A 16297-nucleotide genomic window follows, 5' to 3' on the forward strand; every position below is an offset into this window, starting at 1 on the left:
ATAAGGGCTGGTTGCATGATGGCTGGCTCACACACACCACAGGAATATGAACAGAAAATCGACATTAGCTTAACACATTGACCGCCATGGAGCTTCAGCACATATTTCCTGTAACATCGTAGGTGTATTTATGTTAGTTGGGCAATGGCATGAAGAAATACGATTGCTAATGAATCTAAAAATGAATTTTACTCTATTTGAAGTACTGCAGTCATTTCACGCTCGTCTGACCATACCCCTGAATATGCATCAAGCATATGGGAACTAGTGCAGCAAAACTTAATCCATGACCAAAATAAAATACAAAGGAAAGCTGTGCGATTCATTAAAAACTGCTACGGGTGTACAGAAAGCATTATACAGATGTTAAACAAATATGGTTGGGAGCTGCTAGAGACTCAGAAGCTAGGCTTAGATTCCCTGAGCAATAGGGTGGTTTCCTATTATTTTTTTATTGCCTAAATCGAAAGATTATTACTCCTGGAGTACGTATTTCACGCTTTTAGATTTTTAAATGACGATATCTATTTTTCGCAATTGAATGAAAAGTGAAAATTTTCAAGCGTGCGAAAACGAGACGCGTAAGTATGAATGCCGGGAAATCTCTCTCCGTGTAGCGTATTTCTGGTTCCTGCTGCCGCCCTGTGAGGTGACCTTGAGGCGAGTTGAGCGCTGATACGACGCAGGCTGCTAGCGGATAGCTGAGTACCCTGCTGGCTGGTAGCGCTTGGCTTAAATAAGGATTATTAATACCTTATCAAATGAAGAAAACTTTCCGACCTTGGCCAGTTTTAATAAGTGATTATTAAGACATGTTTCCCTGAGCTCTGCGCCTCATGAATGCATTGGTAACCTCAGACGATGTATAACTCCTATCTTCTCGTATAGAAACTAGGTCCCTGTGATGTCACGTGGAGTGGCATCGCATGGGCGCCAATATGGCCCTTTTCAAATGAGGATAAAAATGGATCATTGCCATTCCTCTAAACCGGTATTTCTAAAACGAAATAATTTGTATATTATGAATACAGTAATGGTGGGTAACGAATTGCAATCAATGCCTTTCGTTTTACTTGATGAAGGAAACTACCCTATTGAGAATGGATATCTTTAAAAGCAACATGGAGAACATCATACGTATATGGACCCACCTTCATTTCTAGGTCTGACAGAAAGGATAAATTAAAGAGATATTTTGCAGAATGGATAGGGATGGGAATACTTTTTCCCCCCCACAATAAAAGACTTTAATAAATGCTAGGCTTAATTTCATAGAAAAATAATGAACACATTAGGCATAAACATATTCATGATATATATTTCGGAGATGATAGAACAAGTACTACGTTATGCAGTGCATTCTATTGAAGAATTGCATTGACTTGCCTGATTGCATTCAAAAAAGTAAATTAATGCAAAAGTGGAACAAGCTATGCTTGTTTGACTTGCTGACCTCTATGTACAAGGTCGAAGGAACATCAGAGGGGTAACAATAACACAAGGTTCTGATGACCACATGGTCAGATCAGCAAATATTTGATAGACAATTACACAATAAGGCCAGACTACCGTATTAACACATGTAAGAGACAAACCCCCATTTAGAGCATCAGAGCTAAAGAAAAAAAATTTTCCGCATTTTTTAAAATCCTATCATGTGGTGTTGCAGAAGTATGCCCAGACTTTTGACAGTTATCAAAATTTCCACTTTTTATAATAAAAATTTACACAGCATTCTTAAGCTAAATTTACACGTACGTATGGCACTCAGGGATAAGTAGGTATTCACTTGTAGTCTTAACTGTACAGGGATAGTCAGATTGGATACTCCTGATCCAAATATCCACGGATAATGCCCTTCACCTTATACTTCGGATCCAAATTTGCAGAAGAAATTGAATCTGAATGCATAATTTCAAGTCAATGCTTCTGTGAATGCAATGTCCCGTAAGAGGGAGTTGAAAGAGTTTCAATCCTCTCTTCGCATACACCATTGCACTGCAATGCTTGTCCTACTCAAAAACAATTTTGCTTCAAAGCTCTCGTAGGAGTATTGCAACACAATTTTAGCCGTGGAAATTTTTAAGGCAAAACAAGATAGGCACATATCGTGAATCTTTCCAGCAGATTGAACAACAGTCGGGGGAATCTCAGTGCAAAAAGATAATAACCACGGTGTAGATTTCACAAATCCACCCTCGGCCCTCCATAAGCCCATGCCTCTACAGTTTTTTTCCTTTCCCAGACCGCACAGACCACAAATCATTATCTTCGAAGGAAAATACCAAGTTAAATGGGAACAATAGATATGTGTTTCATCCTTACCCTGTCTCACCGACTGACCTTTTTCGGTCTACCAGCTTCAATTCTCCCAGTTTCTGGGACATATATCTGACAGCAATTAAGTTTTTTTTAGCTATAATTGATTGGCACGAAGCTTTATAGTTACAACAAGGCTAATAATATTCAATATAGTCCAAATAGAACAATTTCTGATGCAACAAGCATAGCATGATCGCATTCAAACAAGACGAGACAGACTGGAAACTTCAGGCAACACAAACTGCATTCATCACATTGCTGCATCTTTGCCCCTTCACTTTGAAGGCAACGACTTTACATACAAGATAGGACGTGTCCATCCCTTGCTCCTTTGCTAATGGCCTCGTTGCTTGGAAGACGGAAGGAGCGGGCTCCTTCCCCTCTACCTCTCCTTCAGCACTCTTCACTCACAAGCATTTCTGATTCCTTCTATCTGCCATTTAGTCCAACAATGTATACACTAGTTTAAATTTTTTATACAGCAGGTTTTAACACCAATATAATTTTCAATTGCAATAATCCTCATAATAAAATCCGGAGATGATTTTTTAAAAATCAGGCCCTTAGCATAATGGAAATTACTCCGCTAGACATTTTGACTATTAACAGGGTACTGTCCTTTAAAACTATGTGTTTCTCTAAGTTTATTTCCCAGTTAAGACCAGTTCCCCTTTGACTTGCAACCGGGGAAGGGGGAGATTAAGGGGGGGGTTAGAAATTCGTGTAAGAGACCCTTTTCGGCTGCAATTTTTGGGAAAAAATGGTGCGTCTCTTACACAAATTTATACGGTAATTGCTAAAGAGACTTACTACTTCCAAAGACTGATTTCTGAGGAGATTGAGAAGGTTTCTAATAACATTAATATAGAAGATATAACCTCTCAAACGCATGGAACGGTCAAAGAGAAACATCTCACCCAAGACATTGCCATGGACTAATTGGAGTGCACTGGAATAAAAGAGAGCCCTTAAGAAGATGGGCAGAAACACATAAGAATTGAAGAAGCTTGCAAGAATGCAAGTCAAACTTTCATCATTTGGGATTACTTCCACATCCAATCATTGATGCGATAGGATAAAGTATAAACTCCAAAAGATACTGATCATCAGAACTACTCTTAAGAAGCATTCACCCCAAAATAGTTTCAAAAGCTGACTATTTTATTTAGTCTTGGATAGTAAACTTAATTTGAAGCTCTGTAATATGAAATGCTGATTATCTAATCCTTCGTATTAGGTAATTTGAGGTCTTACAGTAACACCATAGAGCAGCCCACTTTTTACAATGCGCCATTCATAGTCAAATGATTATACAATTACCCCAATGTAGTATTGAGATAGTGTAAGAATAAATGGCGTGCAAAAGTTGAATTTATGCCATTAAAAAATATTACTCACCTTAACATCTCGAGAAGCTTGAAGATTGGCTAGAGACTGTTTCATTCCTTTACCAACTTGCCAGATGATAGCTTCAGGAGGCTGAGCCTTGAATGGCCAATCACCACATAGCAACTCATACCACACAGTACTAAAAGAACACAAGACATTGAAATATTAGAGTCCATATTCATTTCTATACAAAATATACAAAGACATTAAATGATATCTTCCAATAAAATTTAAGACATGGAAACAGTTGGCCCACCAGGATTTCTGCCATAGAACAAAATATAAGTGATACTTAGGTTTTTGAGTGCATTTATCCCTGAAATGTATGTACCCATGAACATCGGTGGAGACTGTTTGGTCTTATCATGTATAGGCCCCAAATGGCACCAGTGTCTCTCTACTCCCGCCTATGAGAATATCTGCGGATTTAAGCGCATGAATCCAAGATCCATGTGTCTGTTGCTGCATGATGCACAAAGGCATGATCATACATTACTTTCTTTCATCAGAGCTATATGTTCATTGTTTCCTATTGTTGCGGATGGTGCAACTCAGCCACATGCTCAAAGACTGTATTGGTATCCTGATACGATTGACTTTCGTGCAACTTCGTGTGATGCAAATATTTCATGCAGCCTCTGGATGATCGTTTCAGCCTTCACGCTGCAATTTGACACTTCTTACCAATCCCAGATGTACAGTCACATCACAACACATAATGTAACACCAATTCATAGACGCTTGGTTTTTGTAAACAAGCACAGTAATTGCTTTGCGATTTGAAAAATTATACACAAAATATGCAAGTCATGGCAAATGCAGCCTTATTCCTACATACCATAGCAGCGATACAAAAGTAAAATGGTAAGATGAACATAGGAATTGAGGGCCACCATCTTTCACCTTCAAATATAATGAGCTCTCTTTACAGAGAGTGATTTTCCAAGGATTATGAGCGCTCGTTAAACCAAGCCTCCTTTGTATAGTTGATAAGGACTTTCCCAAACCTTTGCATATACCAGCATCTATTGAAAACTTAGATGCACATACACAACAAAGACAAAAGACATACGGAATTCGGATATTTGGAACAGTATCATTGCTGAAAGTTTAAATGCTGTACGTGAATTAAACAACACTAAAAAATAAAAACACCATTACTTAAAAAGAAGCACTTTTATTTTTTAATTTTATTGAAAGATGTGAGATGGCATCTAGTGAACTTTTTTTGAAAAATCTCTCCAATGAAAGCTGAACTACAGCTTTCTTCTCTTGATAAAGGAGCCTATAGCAAGCAGTATCTCTCTCAAAAAAATCACCTTGATTAAATTCAACACTGCGATCGTATACATTCGTATTGTCCTCATGTACTGCTATATGAAACAGTTGAATGTTGGTATGTGCAGTAAACATTGCAGGAATTTCAAAAAATTACAGACAAACATTCAAAGTCCCAATTTAGCAAACACAAGTCAAGTAAAAGGTGTCAATTTGGAATGTACGAAAGTGTGAATTGTACAAAAGTCGAGGACCGCCTGTATAAGTGTCACCATAGCACCATTTTTAAGTGGCCTTCTCAATCACAAATTTAAGTGTTGTGAAAAAGTCCCAACTTAAACTAGACATTCAGAAGCTTCATTGAATGACCTAGCTTTAAGCGACCCTCAGTTATTACTTCTCTTCAAAAACACAAAAATTTTAAACTAAATATACCAATTAACATTTACATTACGCACCCAAAAGCATACACATCAGAGGATTTGGTGAATGGCAGTTCCTCCTCTTCATATTTCTGGTTGGCTGTTAAACTGCAGATGATTTCAGGAGACAAATAACAAAGCCATCCCGGTGGGATACTCAACCCATCCCCTTTCCTGGTAGGTGGGGAATATAACTCAAAGTCAATACGTATCACATATGGATGCACAAAATATGTACTTATAAGAAACAATAGGACTGATAAAAACATACCTGTTCCCATAACACAGTTTTGTGACACTGAAAAGTCCGAAGTCAGTGATTACCACTTTCCCATTTTCCAGAAATATATTTTTACTCTTCAAATCTTTATGGACTATTCCTCTGGCATGTAGATAACCCATTCCCTGAAATAAGTGCAATTAATGCAGACACCACACTCAAAAAGAGGGAACATAGATGTTCAACACGGGAAGGGGGATGGGTGGAGGTTATTAGCAAAATGTACACTGAACAGAACCAGATTACCTTCACTAGTTATAAAATCAATAAGTCTTGTGACTCCACATGAATTAATTTTTAAAAGGATATTTAGGATTAATTATCGGAAAATGATGCATTACCCGCTATTCTTCGATACAGCACAAGCAAAAATTCCTTTACGTATTATCATTTCATGAAATCAGACTCTATGATGCATGTTCAGCAAAATAAAATACAAACAGATTCATTCAATCAAAAACTGTCTATTTTTTATGTTTGGTATTCTGTGAGTTAATCAGCAAAGTGGGGTTATTTTTGGAAAAAATGGATAAAGGCAATGTTTAACAATAAAAATTTAGTTACCTGAGAGATTTGCTGGGCCACATTAGTGGTCTTGTGCATGCTGAATTTGTCTTTTCTTAAGTGAATGTGTGTATAAAGAGTCATTCCCTTACACATGCTAGTGACGATTGCCAATCGTGGAGGTTTCATACAAGCACCCATGAAAAGGACTAAATTCTCATGGCGTGTCTTCCTAAATGTGGTGACCTGAAACAAACACATTGGGCAATGAGAGTAAGAATTTGTAAGACAGCATGAAAACAGCCAGTTTCAACAATTATGGTCCTTTGCCACAAAGTTTACTCACAATCCTACTCTTAGCAATTACAGCACACCGAAGGAAAAAAACATGAATTTCATAAATACATACCATATAAACGGGTGTAAAAGATATATCCCTATTTTGAGCATTGGAGCTTGAGAAAAACAAAATTTGCTGAATTTTTACAAATCCTATCGCATGGTGCTGCAGAAGTATGCTCATAGCATGAATCTTTCCAGGAGATTGAACAATAATCGGGGGAATCTCAGTGCAAAAAGATAATAACCACGGTGTAGATTTCACAAATCCACCCTCAGCCCTCCATAACCCCATGCCTCTACGGTTTTTTCCTTTCCGAGACCACACAGACCACAAATCATTATCTTCAAAGGAAAATACCAAGGTGCATGGGAACAATGGAAACGTGTTTCATCCTTACCCTGTCTCACCGACTGACCAATTTCGATGTACTGGCTTCAATTCTCCCAGTTTCTGGAGGTCAAATGCTAGGTGAGTCACCTACTGAGCCTGAATATATCTCAATAGCTTTCAGCAATTGTATGATGCACACTAAGTTAAAATAATGAGACCTAATGCACATCTGACAGCATTTAAGGCTTTAAGCTCTAACTGATTGACAAAAAGGTCTATAGTTACAACAAGGGTACTAATACTCAACTTAGTTCAAACACCACAACTTCCGAAGAAACAAGCATAGCATGATCGCATTCAAACAAGACAAGAGGGACTGGAAACTTCAGGTAACATAAACTGTGTACAGTAGACTCTCGTTATTACGAAAATCACGGGACTGGAAAAACCGGACGTTTGTAATAACGAAGTCCGTATGAACGTTTCTCTTCGGAATCGTCGAAAAAAAAAAAGTATATTATAAACACGATTAAATTGCATGGAAATATATATGAACAGGAAAATTCATTTCAGTTTCTCAACGGAAGAATGAGACGTGATGCAATCGAGGGTTGATATCTTCCCGTATACAATAAGTCCGATATACGAACTAGATGCATTCCAAGACCTTGTTGACAAGACCAAGTTGATAAACCTACAGTACGGCTGCTGAGAGTTGTCTGATGACAGGCAGAATGGTCTAGGTTGGGGTGGGAGCAAGGCTGCCAGGTAAGAAAGGGAAACGCCCACAAAGGGTTCTGTGAAGAAAGGAGCCAGAAGGGACGACAAGCGTGAAGGACCCAGAGGAAGAATCACTTGTTTTGGTGGATCACCCTTATTTCGGTGCTCCTTATGCATTTGACAATGTTGTATGACTAGGCGAGGTTGTGAGGTGCATTTGGGGGACAGCTAATGCTGTAAATCGTGCTGCCATAGGGTTATCCGCCCCTCCTATTGTGCCGTCATCGGGCAACTCTCAGGCCGGACTGTATGAAAGACAATCTACCGATTTGATCGATGGATTTTTCTTCCCCATAGAATAATCCTCCAAAATCGCTAGAACAGTAATGGCTTTGCCTGGTTTCGCCATTTAGTTGGGCCCTTTTCGCTTCTAGAGCGTTAAGGTGATTTTCCCAGTCTCATCCCTTCTGAACCTATCCTACCCCAGAGGCGTCGACGGGCTCCTATCATGGAGGCACCTCTTTCCTTTTTCCTTCCTCTCCAGCCCCACCCCGGGTGATCGGGAGTTTAAGTCTCTTACTTGGTTCCCGGCCCCGGTGTGCTGTATCCCTGAAGGGCTCCCCTTGAGCCCTCACTCTCTGTATGAAAGACATTGAGAAGTACGGTTATCCTACAAAATGCAACACTGCATCACAATCGTGCTCTTAACTCACGATATATTTCGAATTGATCTAGCAGGGCGTGCGACACAGCCGGAGCCGAAAAAAATCGCTCCTCGCGGTAAGGAAGAATGGGCAAAATGCTGAACAGTTCCTTAATTCACACTGGATTCAACGATACTTTGCTCATGTTGTGCCCACAGTAAGGCCGTGTTCCAATTCATAGGGTTCACTCTACGCTCTTACACTCTAAACGGCTCTTTCGCTCTTTCCTGCTCTGATTACAAGTAGTGCCACCACTGCCAAGTGGTAGATTTCGAAACTGAGAAAAGTTGAGTAACAAATTTGGAGTGTAGGAAAACAGTGCAATGTTGTTGTTGTGACGTGAGTGTTGCAATATTTTATTAAGATGATCCGAAAAATTGCCAAATTTGGTCATAAATAAAAATTACTAATTAATAATAGTCTAAAATTACTATCTTAAGCATGACATCTTCCTTCCCAATTAGAATTGTCACTAGGAATATTTGAGGCATACCTTCCAGAGCATGAATTTCGGTTCATCAAAGAGAAAATTTAGGATTAACACTGACTTTATCACATATTCATTTCTACATTTGATCACCATAACCAGAAAGGTGAACATTGGCCTGATAGATTATTTAAAAAATGGATACTCACCTCTAGCCTGAAAGCCTCTAAAGTCTTCTCATTATCTAATTGGTCCATATTGAGCACCTTAATGGCAACATCACCATGCCAATTCCCTCGATAAACTGTACCAAACCGTCCAGTACCAATAGGTTCACCCATTCTCAGCTCATCAAAAGGGATGTCCCACTCTCGGAGAGAAAGCTGATGGAACAACGCAAGAAACCATATCAAGAACATTATCAATTAATAATATGACTAAAAACAAAAAAGTACAAAAATAGCTAGAAAGACAAAGTTGAGCATCCTTAGTAAATCCTTGATCCCATAAACCTCACAATCCATCAATATTTCCAGGATTGACTCCAAATTTTACAAAAACAGAAAAATTTCTAACCACACCATCAAGAATTATGACTTGGTGGAACTACGACCTACTCTGGTTAAACAATCTTTCATTCAAGACTACTAATCATACATCTCAGCTAGTGTTCTACCAAAGGGTACCTAACTAGTGTTCTACCTCCCAAAGCAATACGTCATCTTGCAAACTTTCACCTAATGCTTGGGGGATATGTTACAGCTTTCGTGCCCTCTAATATTGCTACAGAGGTCATACTTCATATTGTGTACCTTCACCTAATAATTGGTGGAAACTTGAAGAACTACTGCTAATCTGCAAGCACTCATTGTAATTCTGTTTAAAATAATTTGCACAGTTGCTCATATATTAAGTGCTCCAAATATAGAATTTCCTGATATATGTGACCACTTTGCAAATGCACAGTTAAGAGTGCTTTGTCATTTTTAGGATTGGTAATTTGACTACCATATACCTAAGCTCTCACTGCTGATTGGTGGTAGTTCAGATAGTTGCGCAAAGTTGTTGCCAATGCTGAGTTGCGAAATGATTCAAAAGTTCCACCAGAGAACTTGATAGACTTTTTCATGAAAGGGAAGCTAACCAGATGCTACATTGCACTAAGCTCCTGTGCATATCACTATTCCTGACTAAATATGATCAAAAAATCTTATAAGATAAGAGATGTGCAGTGACTGACAGGAAGTATTAAAGTTTAGGCTGATCAACATTCTTGTTTCTTCAAATAAAGACAAATTTTAAATTCATTTACTGATTGATCAATTAATGTTACTGCTTTAATAACTAAAATGTTCTTCTTTTTGCACCATTGTGACCGACTGAGGAGGTGACTTTCTCTATGTATCATCCATTTTTATTTTTCTAACATAATTAATTGTATAATAAACATAGAAATATTGCTATATTCACTGATAGATGTTCAAATAACTTAAAATTTACACTTCCTGTGCTGCTATAACTGAAAAGTTTGTTCCGATAAGCATTGGCTATAATAGGTTCATATTATTAAAGAGTTATTTTCCAGGGATTGTAGGCAGTTCAACTGTAATTAGATTCTTAACTAACTACACCATTGGCTCGTATAGCGCAAGGGATGCCTTCCTTGGGGTCTTTGCGCTACACAAATTTGCGTTACACGAGAGTGTTTTAACATTGGAAAGATAGGGATGCGTTCCTGGTAGCATAGGTGTTGTGTATCGAATTTCCTTTAAACCATATATATTCCCATAAATAGCCTTAGAAAACCTTATTTATACAAATTTTTATAGTTTAAAATATCTTTAACATTAGTAGGCATGCATTCGAAGACTTTTATTCACGTTAAAAAAAATTCGTTCATGATTTTGAAATCCCCTCCTGTTTTGAGGGTGGGTTAACATATGCTATCTGCAGGGGTTTGTAATGCGTGACGAAGACGATTTCTAACTATTTGTGACGATAACAATTTAAAATAGTAACGATTTTTAAAACCAGTCTAAAAACAATTATTATGTCACCCAGGCCCTTTTCTCGATCATCGAAATGACAGCAAATGCTACTTTGAATGCCACTTCATAGCTACGGAGTTTATGAATGATTAATCATTTTAATTTGAAGTCCTCCGAGGCATTAGCAGCTACGTGAAACAGCCTTTAAATGCCTTGACACCTGACCCAGTTTTCCTTCCCTGACAATGAATGAGCGAGATTGCATTCTTTTCCAAAACAATATCGTCTCGTCAACACTAAAAACTAGTTGAGGGGGAAGGAGCCACTTTCAATCACAGCTTGGAGTTCATCAGAAATTGTTGCGTTGACTGCGCAATCAACACTTGTAGATTCACCTGATATCACCGCACTGAAAATACCTGCTTGCCGTTTAAAATTCTGGAACCAACCAGGGCTTTCACTAAATGTCTCGGAGCGAATACCACCCTCGTCTTTTTGTACAGATTCACAATGAACTTTCAGTAAGTGTTGACCGCTTGGTTGAAGTTGGTGCAGCTGAGGTCACTGATGTTTTAACTTCGTCTTTATTCAGAATAAGGCATCCTGAGTTAAAAACTTCCACGCAATATCGCTTTGACGCTCTCCATTTTCAAAGCAATTGACCTCTTTCAATTTCTCTTCTAGGTTACAGTTTTTCACGATAACTTCTTGATTTTTCTACCCGGAATACTATTTTTTGCCATTGTTCTCTTGGTTTTTACTCTTTATGGCTCCATCGAAATCACCCTCTACCGCTGCACTGTATTCCTGAGATGCAGAGGGCCTACGACTAATGGGAGGGAATGAAGCCATTGTGTTTGAGACTCTATAGCGGACCCTTTTATGTGTTGATGCTATTCATACGCAACTCGGCCACCGCTCCATTTCCATCCCGTGAATACCGATGACCTTGAAGGCTTTAGCGTGGACCCTCTACCTGGAAGTCAATCACCCGATAACCAATGATGGCAAAAATTATGTCTCAAACCGTATTGCTTGAAAAAAAAAACTCATTTCCACTACCTCCACGCTTAATTGATGATCTAAATTAACTTTTGCCATTCTCTTAAGGAGACGAGATAAATTACTTCGGTAGGCCGGCTATCTGGACCCAATAACGAGTAATGCTTTTGGCCATTGCACAGCAATGGATTTCGATTGATAAATAAACAATTAAGAATATTTGAGCCAAGCAATACTATTAATATGCGTAAAATGATAGCAATTTTTAGTGTACTTTGCGCAAGTTCACGTTTTATCATTAGAGCGTTTAAGTTTTTTGATTAGGCTACACTGCGTTGCGATGTTTCCTCGAGGAATGAATTTGCACTACATCAAAATTGCGCTAATCGACATTGCACTATGCGAGGCCTGGGTGTATATGATAAGTTAAAAATTTGATCTGCAATTTCATACGTAATTGCTGCTCTCCTAACAATCTGGCACAAGGGTGGGTCATGCCACTAGAGAGGATGGTACACGTGTGAACCATCCTCTAGTGGTTCATAAAACCTAGTAGCAAGAGCTGTTAGGAACCGCCATTGACTCACACCAGGTGATTGTGCTTATCCTTTTCGCACCACATGAAATTCAGAAACGGTGCAGTAGAACTTTCCTGAGATCATTTGCCATAAAAACTTCACCCAACAAGCCATAGCTTATAACTTAGCTTGACCTAAAAACTACATCCGACATAGGGAGGAATGCTCACGCTGTTCTGCCGTGGCCAGGTCCGATCCCCAGCACCATGAGCGGAGCCTGAACCAGCCACTTCACCATCAGACACTTGGCTGTCTTGCGAATCCACACGCACAGGAGTACGCTCAGAATCTGTGCTAACACTCCCAGACCCTGAAGTACAGGATGCGGAGACTGTCCGATCACTGTCGTTTGACTGCTGGGTCTCCACCAGCTCATCATTCAGAGACACTGTGACCGCAGCACTACGGGTGAAAACAGGAACATTCGCCAAGGCGGTAGATTGTACTTTGGTGGTGCTGCCAGCTGTCCCTGATTCCAGAGTTGAAGCAGAAGAACTGGTGGAGGGTGCCAGAGCCTCCACTGGGTGGGCAGCCACTAATGGATGAGTCTCAAGAGTCACTTCCCTCTCTGGGTGGAGAGGAAGACTGTGATGATTGTGGGTGAGGTCTGTTAAGTGGCAAGGAGGGTCAACTATTAATTCAAAAGCTCACAGATGAAAACTGAACGATCATACACAGAAAAGCATTAGGACAACTAAGGTCATCTAGCAAGACCTGTACTCTTGCTACAAAAAACATTGCCTCCTGGTTAGATTACTGCTGAAAAATACCCCTATGTTTTTACAGCCAGGAGATTATTACCATATACAGTAAAACCTCTTTACATCGTAATGGAGGGGACCAAAATTTGGGCAATTTGATGTATGGAGGTTCACTATAGAGGTTTTAGTGGTAGGCACCAATTTTTCATATCCTTGGGAAATGAAAGGTGCTACTGTCTTTTAAGCCATTATATTAATAAATTTAAACATATAGGTATGCATAAGTGAACATATATTTACAATTTAATGATTACACAGAGGTAAAAGTAAAGTGTTCAAGAGGCCTTTTTAGGTAATAAATTAGTTAATGGGTTCGCTTAAAATTTTTTTCATACTCTTTCAAAATAATGTTTTCAAAACCACAAGCACTTTTTCATGTCATTTTCACTATAAATAAATCACTAGCTGTTTTCGTTAATGCCTTTTGACCTAAGAAATAATTCCCTGGTCTAAGGGTTGTAGTTCACTAATAGTGTTCGGAGGAAAGAACAATAGTTTTATATTTCTAAACATAATTTCTTCATCCTCGAATTTAACTGCCTGAGTTTTTTTATTTGTGCAGCCTAGATATACAGTTTCTTCTGTTTTTCCTCGGTTGTTTAAAATAGATGCGAGGGTGAATGATGGTATTCCAAAGGTCACTGCCTTCTGCCTGTCCTCGTTGATGGCTAGGAAAATTGCTAATAATGTGGTAATGTCAAGCAGTCGCCTTCTTTTATTTCTCGAATCCATCATCAGCCTATGATTAATGAAGTAATTTTCATATTTTTTCTTATTTAATGGCAAATAATTGAAAATACTCCTTATTATATCTTTTAGAATTGATTTATCATTCTTATAACATGTGACTTGTTAAAGATTATAAAAAAATAAATAAACACGTGACTACTGCAAAAAATAATAAAAAAATTGAGCGTAAATTTGAAAATTTTGTTGAATTCCCTCTCTCCAAAATACAATGCACGTAGCATTCCGAAGAAAAGCTCTGTCGAGGGCTCACACAAACGCTAGGTCTACGAAAGAACGTGATTTCCCGGTGAGAATGCTGGGCAAACTACTTTAGAATGCGGCGGCGACAGTAAAAAATTTCATTGCCCTACCGCGAATCAGCTAATTAGCTGTCTCCTTCACCTAACACTGTCGCGCATGGATTGATGTTCGTTCAGTATTGCTAGAAATTGACATCCCGGACTCCCGATGGAAGAGTCATATTTCGCGGCATAAATACGCAGGCAAGACATATGACTGTCGCTAAGCGCAATAAATTTTAAACTACGATCGTTCACGAAAGCATCGAAAAAATTACCAAGGCGGTAGTAAGAAAGTGCTACACCGGGAAATATGGGAATAAAATAATTGCGAAACTGTATGATTTATTTCAAGTCGTGGAAAATTCATGAAATATTTTCATTTTAGAAGCGGAAGTAGCAATGCGGTCGAGTAATTCTGTCTCCATGGATGGGAGTGAAGTTAGTTGAAATATTTCCGTCAGCAAGTGATTATAGGCTGCGCTGGTCGCCTCTTTTATTAACTGAACATAGTACGTAGGCACTTACAAGAAAATAAAGCCATCAGTAAAAGAAAGCGAGTGCTATCGTGCGATTTTGACCATGATTCGAGAGAAAACGATGTGTTCTGTCTTCATTTACCGTCACCTAATATGATTAGGATAGTTGGATGCTCTAACTAATGGTTAACGTGAAAATTATTAAAGGTGTATAAGAAAAAAATAAGCGTGAAACATTTATCGCTGAAAATATCATTCCATGTAGGTAATCGCGGCTGCATTAATGGTCTCTAGTTGTCTCGGTACGATTTGCGGAGGTAGTTAGGCCGTCTCGGGGCTGTCTTGTTGGTACGATATATGGAGGTTTTACGAGATAAAGAGGTTCACTATATAGAGGTTTGCCTATAAATTTACATGTAAATCTGATGGGACCAGAGGGTTGGTACGAAGTATGGAGATTTACGATGTAAAGAGGTTCACTACATAGAGCTTTTACTGTATTCACATACATTCAACCTTATTAGGCAACATGCTGCCAAAGATTTCCTTATTCATTCAACTACATTTAACAGAGGAATAGTGAAAGTATCATCATGAATACTATATATTTAAGAAAATTTGGTGAGGGAATAACATAAATACACATATATCAGCACTAAGTGATGCACTGTCCACTAAATATTTATTGAATTTTTTCACTAAACATTTCAATGCGAGATCATCATGCTAAGGTTACAAATAGTGAAAATGATACAGCAGCCTCTTAGCCCATAGAAAATGCATTAGTTATGGGCAAGTTTAAGTTGAGTATGACAGAGGTATGGAGGGAAAAAATGCATTACTTAATTATGAAACCTTTTCAGTTTTATCTTAGGATATACTGTATCTGACAGCATATAAGACGCACCCTTATTTAGAAGGCCACACATAAGGAAAATAAGTTTCAATAGTCCATGCGACAGTGCAGTACCGCAATACCTTAAAATGTGGTTCTCACGTTTCGTAAAAGCCAAATAAACAATCTTTGAACACAATTACCAAACATATTTTTAATAAGGAAAATTAACAAATGGCAAGCTATTTTGGACATGATATGTAAATTTCAAAAATGAATGGCAAGCAATCAAACATAATATGAAATTAAGCAGAAACAACAAAAAACACAGCTTCTTTTAGTTCTCACGTTTTGTAAAAGCCAAATAAACAAAGCAGAAACATAGGCGGGCAAAGCAAAGAAGAAACAAAAGGACAGAGCTAGCGCCACTCGTTACATTTACTTTATGACGGGAACAGTGTGGGGGTCGGAAGTAAATTATCCCAGTTCTGTCTTTTGAGCTATATTTTTGTTGGCAAAAATTTAGTTAAACCTGATAAAATAATTATGGCAGATGTAGAAAAAGTTACATCTGTCTAGACCTTTCCCCGGGCAAAAAATAGCATTGTATAAGCGCTCTTTCATTAAGATTATTATAAGCTGCGAGACGACGAGGGTCGCCTTGAACGGACTTCGTTTGGGACCCAGCCATTAAGCACATTCCTGCTGTCATTGGAAGAGCCGCTTAACAAATGATCTCTTTCGGTGACTCCAGGGTCGTGGGGCTGGTGGCGGCTAGGAGAGGCAGTTGGGGTTTGGCAGCGAAACAGTGTGTACGGCTTGGGCTGAATAAAGCAAGTTGCTATGTGTGAGAATTTGGACTTGTTCCCTGCTTTGTTTCCCCCGAACCCCTTTATCGTCGGCGAAG

General features: G+C 38.7%; 1 protein-coding gene across 1 annotated transcript in view; it reads right to left on the reverse strand.

Moving 5' to 3' along the window:
• Positions 1 to 16297, reverse strand: part of LOC124159163 (kinase suppressor of Ras 2) — a 43058-nt gene that overhangs the window by 2595 nt on the left and 24166 nt on the right. The window contains exons 11-16 of the mRNA XM_046534776.1: positions 12458 to 12894; positions 8929 to 9102; positions 6256 to 6441; positions 5683 to 5816; positions 5448 to 5585; positions 3721 to 3850 (exon numbers count right to left, since the gene is read on the reverse strand). Coding sequence (XP_046390732.1) covers positions 3721 to 3850; positions 5448 to 5585; positions 5683 to 5816; positions 6256 to 6441; positions 8929 to 9102; positions 12458 to 12894 — 1199 coding nt within the window. The remainder of the gene's footprint in view (positions 1 to 3720; positions 3851 to 5447; positions 5586 to 5682; positions 5817 to 6255; positions 6442 to 8928; positions 9103 to 12457; positions 12895 to 16297) is intronic.

Source organism: Ischnura elegans, chromosome 5, assembly GCF_921293095.1.
Source record: "Ischnura elegans chromosome 5, ioIscEleg1.1, whole genome shotgun sequence".
Taxonomy (NCBI): domain Eukaryota; kingdom Metazoa; phylum Arthropoda; class Insecta; order Odonata; family Coenagrionidae; genus Ischnura; species Ischnura elegans.